This window comes from Rhinopithecus bieti, unplaced genomic scaffold, assembly GCF_001698545.2.
Source record: "Rhinopithecus bieti isolate Rb0 unplaced genomic scaffold, ASM169854v2 scaffold_3062, whole genome shotgun sequence".
NCBI lineage: Eukaryota > Metazoa > Chordata > Mammalia > Primates > Cercopithecidae > Rhinopithecus > Rhinopithecus bieti.
In genome coordinates, this window is record NW_016804432.1 from 5,816,255 (window position 1) to 5,831,113 (window position 14,859).

The 14,859-nt window shown below is 34.2% G+C and overlaps 1 protein-coding gene across 1 annotated transcript in view; it reads left to right on the forward strand.

Moving 5' to 3' along the window:
* ATF2 (activating transcription factor 2) overlaps nt 1-14,859 on the forward strand; it is a 93,802-nt gene that overhangs the window by 66,278 nt on the left and 12,665 nt on the right. Inside the window, 2 exon segments of the mRNA XM_017868322.1 lie at nt 4,027-4,176; nt 8,355-8,561. Coding sequence (XP_017723811.1) covers nt 4,027-4,176; nt 8,355-8,561 — 357 coding nt within the window.

Here is a 14,859-nt window from a genome sequence, read left to right on the forward strand (position 1 = left end):
TCAGGCTCCCCTATGTGCAGTTACTGTATTTCATTAATTCTGAGAGTTAAGCTCTTCACTGTAAAACTTTAAATGCTCCTCAATTCTATGATGATTTCTACCTAAAGACTTAAAAATGTTTTCCCAACACATAATTTACTAAGCCTCACATTTCTACCTCTGGTTATGTTTGTGCACATTTTAAAACTAGAAATGAAAGCCCCAGTTTATCACTATAGACTGGATACTAGTCATTGTATTTTGATGTCTAACATTCTATTTATAAAATATGTAAATATGCAGACTTACGACCTCCCAAGACTGTCTCCCTTTGTTCTGACCCACACTTTTCCAACTCAGGTCTTTCTACTTTAAATACTTCTTCATCATTTTCCTAAGTATTCCTATCTGATTCTAGCCAGCTACTACTTTAGTCCGTCATTTAATTTCAGTTTTAATCCATCCACTTTCACATCATCCCATCACATATTAGGGTCCTAATTGCCTATGTTTTAGCTACTAATATAGTTGTTTCTGATTGTTTATAAAAGGAACTAGGAATCTTGTCTTGATTCTGAAAAATTCAGTTTTTGGTATGGTCTTGAGCATGTCTCTGTCAGGAATGCTTGCTTGTTCCCCGGTGCCGTAAAGAAATAGCACGTGAACATAAATTTAATTTCCTCAGCAAGGCCAGTTTTTTTACTTTCTGCAGAAAGGGTACACTCGCCAGCAGTTTTCCCACAAGAGTACACCAAACAAAGGAGACAGGGTCATTTATAACCTGACGCGTCCACTCTACAGCTGTGTCTGGTTTCTGTTGACTGGAACGGGACCTCACATTCTGTATTTGTCCCGATTGGCTAGCAACTTAGAACTTTTTAAAGAAACAAAGGCAGAGGAGAATAAAGGAAGGAGAAAGTAACTTGTGGAATGCTGAGAAAGGTAAAAACACCTTCAAATAAGGAAGCGGAACAGGCTATGACCTAATGCTTGGACCAGTATAAGCATGCCAGGGCAAATATTTAGGCTAAATTGTGGGAGCTAAGAACATAAAGTACATTGATTTCTTTATTACGGCTAGCAGATATTTAAGAATATTAGCACAGGTCTTTGAATAAATTTTGCTTCTAAGAGAAGTTGCTATTTATTCCTAATTAGATGGGGAGGAAAGTCTTTGAAGAAGAACCTCTACTTTTTACATCTCACATATAAAATATGTCTGGGATCAAAGTAATGCTTAAGATGACCCTTAAGGATATTTTGAAAATTCAGAAACATAGAAACTCTCCTGATTCTTTGGACCTCCGTACTAAGAAAATAGAGGCCTCAATAGTATTCTTAAAGAAGTAAGGAAACATCTGAAAAATTCTTTTATGAGTCAGATAGTTTTACATGTTACTTTTGTTTTCAGCTCAACTCTGCAAGAAAGTTATTATTCCAAGTTTTATAGGTAAAGAAATTGAGACTCAAAGGTCAATGTTTTGTTCAAAGTCACAGATAGTTTGAGGTAGAGTTAGGTGCTGAACCTAAAGTGTATTCTCAGCTGTATAAGACCATAGTACATTGCATGTTCTAATCAGTGAAAGCATCAGGATATTACGTAAGTGGTAATTGTTACAATTCATGAAGAAGTAGTCTGTCAGAAAAGAGGGAGAGAACACGCCTGATCCTGGTTTAGCAGTTGCAGTAACAGGTTTGGCACTCTCAATCCTTATGATTGTCTTTTGAATCATTAAGCCACAAAGCTTCAGACTCTCTTTCTTGTTCTTTCCCTGTGTTTTCTGGTAGCACCAAGGATAAAGTATGCAGCATGGTGCCATGGAAATATTTTGCACTTGAAGTTGAAGAGATCTAGGTTTATATCCAGGATTTGAAGTAGCTTAACAGCTCTGCATCCTTGAGCAAATGATATCTGGTTTCCTAAAGTGTAAAATGGGGATACTATACAATTAAAAACTCATTAAAAAACTACAGATAATATAGATAATAGATAACACAGATAATACACAGGTGAATCTCAGCTGCATTGTGCTAAGGGAAAGAAGCCAGATTCAAAAGGCCATACAATGTATGTTTCCATTTATATGATCTTCTGGAAGAGACAAAACTCTTGGGATCAGAAAATAGATCAGTGGTTTCCAGGGCCAGGGAGTAGAAGGAGAGTATGACAGGAAAGAGCATGAGGATTTTATTATGGTAAAACTGTTATGTATTCTGATTGTAGGGTAGGTTACATGAGTGTATTTGTTCGTTAAAATTCAATAGAGGTCGGGCGCGGTGGCTCACTCCTGTAATCCCAGAACTTTAGAAGGCCGAGGAGGGTGGATCACCTGAGGTCAGGAGTTTCAGACCAGCCTGGCCAACATGAAAACCCATCTCTACTAAAAATACAAAAATCAGCTGGGCGTGGTAGCATGCGCCTGTAATCCCAGCTCCTCAGAAGACTGAGGCAGGAGAATTGCTTGAACCGTGGAGGTGGAGGTTGCAGTTAGCTGAGATCATACCACTGCCTTCCAGCCTGGGTGACAGGAAGAGACTCCCTCTCAAAAAAAAAAAAAAAAATTGGATTGTAAAGTAAACAGAGTTAACTTGCTATGTGTAACTTATATCTCAAGAAAACTTTTCTTTTTACACATTGACTTTATTTTAAAAATCACACCCAGAATATACAGTGATTCGCAAGAGAGAGAAAAAATGTCCACTAACATTTGTTCATGCATAATTACTGCCTCAGTTAAAATTCTGGTGATCTTTTCATATATGCTTCATATTTTATGGGATCTGGATCACATAGTAAGAAGATAGGCCCAGATGAAAAGAAAGAAATTACAAGTCTTGAAATAGTTATAAAATTTCTGAATTTTCTTAGTTGAAGTGAATGGAAATACCTGTACTAATATTATTTGGGGTCTTTTCAAAAGCTCTTCTCTCACTCACCCCTTTCTGCTATACTCAGGGAAGGAAGAAAGGAAAAGATTGCCAAGAATATGTGTTCTTAACACTTAACACCCCAGACAGTTATTTACTTCTGAGAAGTTTGGGAAACACTGGGTAGGCTGCAACATGGTTCTCACATCTCTGTCTCTCTCTTTTGTCTCTAACTCGCACTCGCTCTCACTCTCTTATTAGCCTCCCTCCCCTCAAAGATGCACCTTTATAAGAATCGTAGGAAAGTGTAGTATATATAACTCTGACTCCAATTTCTGTAATAATATATATTTGGGGCCCAAGAACTACATCTTAGTTATTAAGAACAATATCAGCAATAACAGTCTCAAGTCTGTGGGATCCCTGAAGTCCCTTTCATTGCTAAGATACTGTGGTATGATTATCTTTGCAAATTATTTCATGTTTACAGATCATAACAACATCACCTTAAAGATCACATACGACCATTTTCACTAAAGAAATCAATTGCTATCAGTTAACAGGTGTTTCTTTTATACCTATGTAGCAAATAATTATACCAGTTGCTAAAAGGAATACCCAAAAGTGTAAGATAATCTCTGCCCTTAAAGAGCTTACTAACTGGTTGGGAGATAAAATAGTCATATATGACAAATTTTTATTGATAGCATAATAAGCTTCTTTGAAATTGTATCTTGAGAAAGTGGTAGACATAAACATCTAAGGCCTCATTCTAATACTAGATCTATCATGCTCTGAATGTGAGTCCAATACAATCCAATAATTAACTGGCAAACTGCAACATCAGAAGAGAACTAGATCTGCTTACTGGGGACAGGAAAAACCTAAGAGAGATAAACTCAGCTGTACGTTCTAGGAGGAGGCTCAGTTTGGCCCCATTTGATCTCTGTTTGCAGGTTTGGTGCCAGTGCTTACTTGGCCAATGATATGATGTTACATTTTTAAGGCCTTTATTATTATTTTCTCAAATTCACTAGGAACAGCAAAATACAGAATCCTCTAATAGTACTAGGCAAAAAGACTCAAGGAAACTACCTAAGATCTCACTGTTTGTCTTATCGATATTCATGATGATCTTTAAGGACTTAAAAAACATTTTTAATGGTGTTTGCATTTCAGAGATTAAAAGCTGCTTTGACCCAGCAACATCCTCCAGTTACCAATGGTGATACTGTCAAAGGTCATGGTAGTGGATTGGTTAGGACTCAGTCAGAGGAATCTCGACCACAGTCATTACAACAGCCAGCCACATCCACTACAGAGACTCCGGTATGTGTGTTGTTTTTATTATTCAGCACTCTGTCATGTTTAAACAGACAAGTACAATATAACTTATGACTTATTTAAAAAATATTATTCTGGTCATGTTGTTATTCCAAAGGGGTATCAAAAGCCTTAAGAAACAGTAGCTCACTGTACAAAATTGATACAAAATAAACATAATAGAGCAGTTGTTCTGTTCAGGACACCTGTAAATATTTCTGTGGGTGTCCATATATGTTGGTCTGACGTGGCACAATTCTTTTGAAGAAAATACCTTTTCTGTTGATTTTAGGACAGTGAAACTAAATACTGCTTTGAGAAATTTCCTTTACTCTCTGTTTCCTGATTGAGGAAGTTTATAGAGTTATGACTTTGGAAAATAGTTATATAACTAGAAAAATAATATTAGAACCTTATAGTGAGAAGAATGAAATGTATCTTGTTTTCTTAGTTATTGTCCAAAACTACAAATTTGACATAAACCATAACTATTAACACTAGATATTTTTTTCTTGCTGTGGCATAAACAGGTTTGATTTGACCTATTCTCCTGTATAACCAAGGTATTGAGGTTATAGGAAAATTTAATAGTTTAAGTTCTGTAAATTTTATAGACAATAACTTCTTTGTTAAGGGATGCTGTGTTCTTCAGAAATGTATATAACTAAATCTTATGTTCTTTTTCAAGTAGCAAAACTAAGATTTCTAAAGAATCTTTTTGGATCTCTTCTTTAAAAGTTATTGATTTTGCCTTTTCCTAAAATGCCATATGTTTGTGATTACAATGCATATCATATTTTAATATTGTGTTGCCATCTACAACCATTAAAATGTGCATGTCCCAAAGAGGCAGATTTTTTTTCTGTTTCCGATACTAGCAGAACAAATAATTCTTGTTTCTGCTTTTAATATTTGCTCACTCATTGTAAAACATTACTCTTTGTTATTTATTTGTATAAGTAACCTTATCTCACTTGTAGGTAATCAGAGGTCTTTTAGAGAAATATGTAGATAAATATTCACACACACACACACATATGTAGGTATTACATTACTAACATAAATCAAATGGTTGCTGAATTAAAACTTGTGATACATCACCAAAGGAGCAAATACGCTTGATGGCAGCTGTTTATACTGGAGACCCCTTTCACTTACCTCTAGTTTGTGACTGCCTGTGAGATGATTGATATTGTTATATGCCTGCAGTGCCTTTCTAATTCTTTCTAGTAAAGGATTATTGTACTCCTGTTAAGTGTTACAGAATTCTATTTAGACCTTTTATCTTTATTTGAAGAATATTAGCATTGGCATTAAAAAGCAAAAGTTTTCAATCAAAGAAACACACATAAACAAGTTTTAGATTGCCACCTAAGCATAGGTATTTACATAACTGCATCTTGTCTTTTAAAAACTTAACATAATGAAATGTAGTTGTGGTTGTCATCCACTAAACAGCTTAGGGACCAAAAGGGAAAATGAGGGGCTGAGTGATTGTGTATGTGTGTTAATGTTATACCTCAGGGTTTAACAATGTTTCACAGGCCATATGCAACCCATGGGTGTTTTTGTGTGGTCTGCAAGTTAAGTATGATTTTTTACATTTTTAAAGGTTTATTTTTTAAAAAATGAATATAATTTATTTTTATTGTCCTTACTTTCTTATACTAACTATAGTTTTCCTGGATCTAATTTTTATTTGTGTATTTATATGTTGTTGTATTGGATGGAAGCCCCATGAGGGCAGGACTTTATCTGTTTGTTCACTGCTATACTTAGTTTCTAGAATAGTTCCTGTAAGTATTTTCTGAATGAAATGGAATGAATTAATCAATAGACATGGGGAGAGAAGGAACAGTATATACTTCTAAGAAGCCTCCAATCCTTGATAGGCATAAAGATATACAAATGTAACTCTGAGTAGCAGAAATTAAGCTTCTGCTATTCTTCTAGTACTTATGATTAGTCTTTGCTATAATGAGTTTAAATCAATTAAAAACAAAAATAAACTGTTCTCTCTTATTCAGCCAGATGAGTAAAAGAAAAAACCTGCTATTCTCAATAAGAAAAATAGGAGGATGTGGCTCACGCCTACAATCCCAGCACTTTGGGAGCCCTAGGCGGGTGGATCACCTGAGGTCAGGAGTTCGAGACCAGCCTGGCCAACCTGGTGAAACACCATCTCTACTAAAAATACAAAAGTTCAGCTGGGTGTGATGGCGGGCGCCTGTAATCTGAGCTACTTGGGAGGCTGAGACAGGAGAATCACTTGAACCCGGGAGACAGAAGTTGCAGTGAGCCAGGATCACGTCATTGCACTCCAGCCTTGGCCACAGAGCGAGACTCTATCTCAAAAAAAAAAAAAAGAAAATAGGAGAATGAAGAAAAAATTTCAAGATTGCAAATCTTGAAGCCAACCATAGAAATATTTTTCTAAAACATTAAGTTACAATTACATAGGTAAAAGAAACACTCTAATTTAAATGCTTAATCTTTATTACAATTAAAATACTTCTTTTTTGAGACGGGATCTTCCTCTGTTGCCCATGCTGGAGTGCAGTGGCACAGTCATGGCTCACTGCAGCCTCGACTTCCCAGGCTCAAGCAGTCCTCTTTCACCTCAGCCTCCTGAGTAACTAGGACCACAAGCACATGCCGCCACACTTGGCTAATTTTTAAGATTATTTGTAGAGATAAGGTTTTGCTATGTTGCCCAGGTGTAAAATACTTTATAAATGAAATAACTCTCTTTGTAATGCTAGTTATTTGGACAAAGAAATGATAACTTTATTTTTTGGAATTTTTTAGAGTGAAAAATAGTTTGGTAATTTACCTGCAGAATTTAACTTGAGCCTTATGTAAGATTTGTATTACATAGATTAGGAGAAAACAAATTTTCTTTGTGCATACCATTTTTAAATATAATAAATTATAGGTAAAAGATTGTTTTCAGGCTTCTCCTTTGGATTATGTGCCTATAGCCACAAAGTGTTCTTTTCTCTGCACCATTTCCAAGAGCTCATTTTCTTCTTTCTTTTTCTTTGTATTTTTTGATACTGAGTCTCGCTGTATTGCCCAGGCTGGCATGCAGTGGTGTTATCTTGGCTCACTGCAACCTCTGCCTCCCGAGTTCAAGCGATTCTTGTGCCTCAGCCTCCCGAGTAGCTGGGATTACAGGCATGCACCACCACGCCCAGCTAAATTTTTTGTATTTTTAGTAGAGACAGGTTTTCACCATGTTGTCCTGGCTGGTCTTGAACTCCTGACCTCAAGTGATCCGCCCTCCTTGACCTCCCAAAGTTCTGGAATTACAGGCATGAGCTACCACGCCCGGCCAAGAGTTCATTTTTTGACACCCATATTCATTTGTTCTGTGGCACAGTTTTGGGGTTCATGAAAGGCTTGAAGGTACCTATTGTTTTATAGTCTTAAACACTAGACAGTATTACTAGTGACTGAAGGTTTCTTTTTTTCTCTGGCTAATCTGAGATAACCAAGCTGATTCACTGGGGAGCAGAGGGAATAATTAAAATGAAAATTAAGGTTCCTGTAAGATTCTCCCTACCAGAAAAATGAGCATTAATAAATACAAGAACTTGACCCTTAGAAAAAGACTGACCATAAATTTCACGAACTGAAGAAAAGCTGAATATACCAAAGAATATACATATTTTCACTTCATAACTTTAGAGAAATCAATTTTCTTTAAGAAAATTGACGTTTAATATGAGATATTTTAATTTAAAAATAGCATAGAGATCATGGTTTTCTGTCATGAATTTAAATAGGAAGTTATTAAACATTTTGAGAAATTTATAATCAGTAGTTTTCCAGGGATTGAATAATACAATAAAATCTGTTAAAATACACTTGGAAAAATATTTCTATGTATCATTTGTATCATATTTTAAATTTTTTCATACTTGTATGTAAATGAAAATATTATACATAAAGAATACATTTGCTGTGACATTGCATTAGTGAGAATTGTGTTATAGTATAGCTCCTAACATAAGTATATTCAAGAAAGAAGTTAAACCACATTTTCATATTGCCCCAACATACTGATGTATTCAACAAAACTTAGAAAATAAAATTGCTGTCCCCCTTTGACACCTTTACTGCCTATGTTAATTCACTCACTAGATATAAATATAACAAGCTTTCATCTCTGTTTATAATAGGCTTCTCCAGCTCACACAACTCCACAGACCCAAAGTACAAGTGGTCGTCGGAGAAGAGCAGCTAACGAAGATCCTGATGAAAAAAGGAGAAAGTTTTTAGAGCGAAATAGAGCAGCCGCTTCAAGATGCCGACAAAAAAGGAAAGTCTGGGTTCAGTCTTTAGAGAAGAAAGCAGAAGACTTGAGTTCATTAAATGGTCAGCTGCAGGTAAGGTGCATATATGTGAATTTTGTTTTATTTCTTTTTTAATAATTGTGAACATAGCTTTTTTTTTCTTTTCTTTTTTTTTTTTTTTTTTTCTAGTTGGGCCTCCAAACATTTTAGGACATAATATTGGGTGTGTATGGAATCTATAGTAAATCATAGTTTTGTAAACCTGTTTGTTTGGATGCTGAGATTAAATAATATAAAGCTTTCAACACTGATACAATGAAGAAATTTAAAATATGTTTACCTGCGTACAGAAGTAGCTAAACTATCTGGTTTGAACTTTATAAAGTTGTGATATAAAGTGCAGAGAATTTTAAAATTTAAAAATATCACTGTTATTTCACTTTTCTTGTCTTTTTTTTGGTTTATAGCACAACTATAAAGTTGCTTCAGTAGCAGTTTTAAATTCTTTCATTCTTTGAGTTATAAATTTTGTTCTGTTTTGTTTTATTTAAAGTGAATATATTGCTCGTGAAAGGTGCCAGATTGACAGCTTTGGAAACTGAAGGACTCTAATTATCCACAGACCAGGTACAATATGGCCAGTGGCAGTACAGATCATTTCATACTGCCCTGCCAATGTGCCTCAGATACATTTCTTAAAACCTCATGGAGTGTAAAGTTTTAAGGCAGCACCAAATCTGTTTCCTTTGTTTTTCTTCCTTTTGTTTTTGTTGTGTTTTTTCAACATAAATATTCTCCCATGTAATCTTAAACTACCAATTGATAAGTATCAACTAGAAAACTGATGTTAATGAATTATACTTGTTATTAATCTAGCTAAATCTTCTGAATTATCCATACCCAGTTAAAAATGAATCTTTCTGTATAATCATAATTGATGGTAAGAGACCTGCTGTCTTCTTAAATCTGTCTTTAAGATATCACCAATATAATTGTCTGTTTAAATGGTTAGGAAACAGTTTTTAGCTAAATCAGACATAGCATTTTACCAAATGTAAGTTTTATAATTTAAATTTTTTTAATGCGAAGCAGAGATCTTTCAAGTCTTTATTGTGCTTTGAATATTGACATGATAGAACAAACAGATTGTCTTGCAGAACTTATTTTTAATGATTTTAATGATTTAGAAGAAATTTTTAATACAATGTACCATATCACATAGACTTAAAATATGTACTTATCTTCTAGGGTTTATTAAGACATATATTTTATCATTTATCATCTGATAAATTTTTTTTGTTTTTGAAACGGAGTCTCTCTCTGTCACCTGGGCTGAAGTGCAGTGGCGCAATCTTGGCTCACTGCAACCTCCAGCTCCCAGGTGCAAGTGATTCTCCTGCCTCAGCCTCCCAAGTAGCTGGGATTACAAGTGCACACCACCAAGCCCGGCTAATTTTTAGTAGCGATGGGGTTTCACCATGTTGGCCAGGCTGGTCTTGAACTCCTGACCTCAGGTGATCCACCCGCCTTCAGCCTCCCAAATTGCTGGGATTACAGGCTTGAGCGTCTGTCTTAATCAAGAACAAGTTTCAGAAATTTTTAGAAAACTTTTCTAAATTTTCTTTTTTTTTAAAATAATATAGACTGTAGGTGCTAATTTATGCTGCAAAAATGGCTATTTTATATCAAGTCTTACTTATTATTAAATTTTCAGATATTATTACATTAACGAAGTGATTTAGGTGTATTTTTTTTCCGTTCTTAACTAACAAAATCTTCTGAATGACCTGCTGTCTTTTAGTTGTATAACATAAAACACAATCACTGTTATCGTCAGTTGTCTTACCTATAGAATAGATGTGGTAATACCTGATGGTCTTACTTCTCTGTATTGTTACATAAATCAGTCAATTAATTCAAGGGTTTCTTCCTACAGAAAAATTTAACTAGTAAGACAGATTTACCGTTATTTTCCTTTGTAATTTGGCTTATTGTGCCTTATTTAAGAAGTAAAAATACCTGAAAACTATGAAGTAGTACATACATATATGTTATTATTTACAGGGATTTTAAGCTAGGCAAGTTTTCTGCTTTGAACCATTTTAGAGCAATCTTAATAGTTTTTAATGAGATATTGCTGTTCCTTAGTTATACTGCAGCACTGATTACCACTATTAGCCCTTTATTATTGCAGAAAACCATGGAAAATTCAGTATTCAAAAGAAATATAATATTGACCCCATTTATTTCATGTTTTTTCTATCACACAATCTATGATTAAAATGTCGTTATTTTAGCAGTGCTTTGTATATACTTCCTAATTTGGGTAGAAGTTTTTTGATTGGAGAAATAAAGATAAGATTTATCATTAGGTAGAAGTTTGCTGACATCATTTTTTGAAGCATGAGACTATTAAATGGAAGCTAAATTTAGGAAATCACTAAATTAAGCTCTACATTTGAACTTGAGTTTAGTTAATACCTCAAATTATGTACAGAACAAGTAAAACCAGTATTATTAATCATTAAAAACTGGGTGATGATGGCATCATCTTAGATTTAGAAATGCATTTTAAAATAGCCAAAATGATATATTATCAAGGATTTTATTTAAAATGCTTCTCCAAAAAAGAAAAGTATTATATCCATCTATTTATATTAACCTGGGAAAATATCTGTAATATATATATTTGTATGGGCAAAAAGAAAGTTGTTGGAAACAGCCCAAATGTCCATCCAAGCTGAATGGATAAACAAGTTGTGGTTTATATGTAAAATGAAATATTATTCCTCCATAAAAAGAAATGAGGTATATACTATGGTGTAGATGAACCTCAAAACATTATGTTAAGTGAAAGAATACAGAACAAAACATCAGATGTTGTATGATTCCATTTATGTGAAATACCCAGAATAAATAAATCCGTAGAGAGAGAAGGCATATTAATGGGGGAAGGAGAATAGGGAGAAACTGCTTAGTGAGTAAGGGGTTTTACTTTGGAGCGATGGAAATGTTTTGTTACTAGACAGAGGGTGGTAGTTGCACAACATTGTGAATGTACTAAATGCCAGTTTAAACTGATTACCTTTATGTTATATGAATTTCACCTCAGTAAATTACCAAAAAGAACAGTTACATCTTAATTAAGCATTATTATTATGCTTAATAAAGCATAATCCTTTCTTATTAATAAAAAGGTTTACAGTTAGATGGGTAAATGCATAGGTATAGGAACTGGTATAAAAATGACTCCCTAAGTATAGTTAGCATTTTAGGAATGACATGTACCAACGTGCAAACAATGGTGAGGAGGGAATTGAGAGCGTGGATGGTTTGGAAAGAAAGGGTACTTCAACTATGACTTTCTATTATTGTTTCAAGTCAATATATTATTTTGACTTTTTGTTGTTTTCTACTTAATTGTCAAGTAAAATAAGTTTTTTAAAAGTGACAGATTTTAGCTTTCAGAGTGTGAAGCGTTAACATGCCTATAATAGATTCAGGAAGACAAATTTCCTTCAGTCTGCCAACAGCAAAACCGTTAACTGTGAAGAACAGAATGACTTGTAAGGAAAATTGAATGTCAAAGAAATAATTATACCCTACTTTATGTGAAAACTTTAATCAATTCTGTATTTCCTTGATGATCCTTCATGTGACATGCAGGCTTAGCTGATCAGTGTAGTGGGCAGTAATGACCCATAGTTTATTTATAAGTTTTATATGTGATACAAGGTTTAGCAAGTGTTGAGGTATGATTGTTCATATTTTTACCAAATACATATTAGGTCTTAAAGAAAATATATTCAGCCTTATTGCCGCATTCACTAAATTTAATAATGTTTTAGTTTTCCCAAATCATTGCTAAAAGAGCAATTTCATCAAATTATATTAGAGACATTTATGGTAATCTAAACCAAAAATTGAATACTGTTGGTTATAAATTATTGGGGTTTTTTGTTTGTTTGTTTGTTTTTGAGACAGAGTTTTGCTCTTGTTCCCGAGGCTAGAGTGCAGTGGCGCAATCTCAGCTCACCGCAACCTCCCCCTCCTGGGTTTAAGCGATTCTCCTGCCTCAGCCTTCTGAGTAGCTGGGATTTACAGGCGTGCGCCACCACGCCCAGCTAATTTTGTATTTTTAGTAGAGACGGGTTTCTCCACATTGGTCAGGCTAGTCTTGAACTCCTGACCTCAGGTGATCTGCCTGCCTCAGCCTCCCAGAGTGCTGGGATCACAGGCATGAGCCACTGCACCCAGCCAATTATTGTATTTTTAAAGTAATACCTGTTTTGTTAATTTTGTTATCTTTTACTTGAAATGGTTTTTACTGTTTATAAGCTTTGTCTTTCAGTTATACTCATTGTGGCGGTTAATTTTCAGTTTATAAATGTAGCATGTTTCCTTATGAACAAAAAGCAGATTCCTTTTCTTTACTAACAGTAGCTGCTTAACATTTACTCTGTGGGTACAACTTGATAATTATTTTTGTGTGGATTTGGCTGTTATATTAGGTTGATGCAAATGGAATCACGGCTTTTGCCATTAAAAGTAACGGCAAAACATACTTTTAATGGCAAAAACTGTGATTCCATTTGCACCAACCTAATAACTTAGATACTGCAAAATGTGTGCGGAGTGGAAGCACAATAAATTAATAAAAGCACACTTTATAGCTAGAATTTACTCATAAGTTAATGATGTGGAAAAGGTTTTGTTTTTTGGTTCATTGACTTATAGAAAATGAGATTAAATCTTTTATTTCTGGTACCAGACAATATCTTATTTCAGTATTTATCACTTGAAATAGGAAAAAATAGCAATAATTGGAAGATACTTTATAATACCTGTTTGTTTTAATTTCTGAATTCTATGATCTAACTGTCTTCCGCTTTTTTCCACTGAGTTCTTAACTATATTCTAGATGAAAGAAAGGGGTATTAGTGTAGCTGCGGTCATCTCATGCATCTTATTCTGAGTTTGAGATCTAATACTTATATTTGAAGACTTTACTAAGAATCTTGCTAAGCCTTTGTGTCTCCGTCAGACTGATAAGAGTGAGTAGTGTTATGAAAAGCAACTGAAATAAGATATAGAAAAGTGTTGTAACTATACTGTGCAAATGCTAGTTATTTTTCCTTCTGTCATTATGCATCTGTTGTGTGCAAGGCATATTATTAGATCTGGGTAACAGCGAAAAAGACATTGTCTTTGCACTTACAGAATTTGTGGTCTAGCAGAGGAGACAGACATGAAACAAGTAATTAAAGTGTGAGAATAGGAAAGGAGTCATTCCAATTCATTTTGCAAAGTGTTTCCAAAATATTTTATGGCTCTAGTGAGAACTCTGTCATCCTTTTTTCTGTTAAAAATATAAATTTTTTAAAAACTAGTTTGTTTTCATGTGTAAGGTTTAACATTCCACGATAACCCTTGGAACTGTGTGGAGGGAATCTTGATACTTAACTGCCTTTTGTGAGGACTAAACATTTTAAAAATTCATAGCAGTGAGAAATTTCGCAAAATAAGAAACTATTCAATACTGTTTCTTTAATTTTGGGGGTAATGGCTGAAGTAGAAAGTCAAAGATCATGAATTTAGGGAATACCTGGTATTAATGGCCAAATATCAATAAAAGTTTTGATTAGTTGGCTATCATGTGATGATTTCAGCAGGCTGATTTACATTACAAAGACAATGTAAGAAAAATTTGTTTGCTGGTATATAAATAACCTTTGAGTAGCCACATTATTAGAGTGGAGCTGTGGTACAGGTAATGACAAAATAATTTACATTAGATTTTAGACCAGAATAATAATTTCTTTTAGCATCTGCTCCATCTTCCCAAATACGTTTTACTTTGACAAAGTGATGATTTCTCACATTTGAATGGGACTTTTACATTTTCAAAATGCTTTTATATCCCTTATTTTACTTCATCTTCAGAATGACCCAGGAAGATAACTAACATATCCTGCAAGTATAGTAACTCAAAAATAGTAGCTAGCTAGTACAACCAGAAGGACTTCGGAGGCTGACTCCAATTAAAATCTAATCTAAAGTAATCCACAAAATAGATAGTAAGAGATACACATTTTTTTTCATTTAATATTGTCTTTTTGTGGCTGAACATCCCCTTGATATTTATTTTGGCTTGAGCAAACTGGTTTTGTCTGTGTATGTAACCTCTCTTTTTTTACATTCTGAGGTCTCTGTGTATAGGAACTTAAGGAGTCTTCCCATTATATTTGTGTAGCAGCCCCTTCTCTCTCTGTCTTCTGATCTTTCTTAGTAGAAAGATTTCAGAATTAAAATCATGACTTATGCAGCCATCTTATCTGAATAGTAATAAATCCTGCCTATATATATAGATATAGATATAGATATATATATA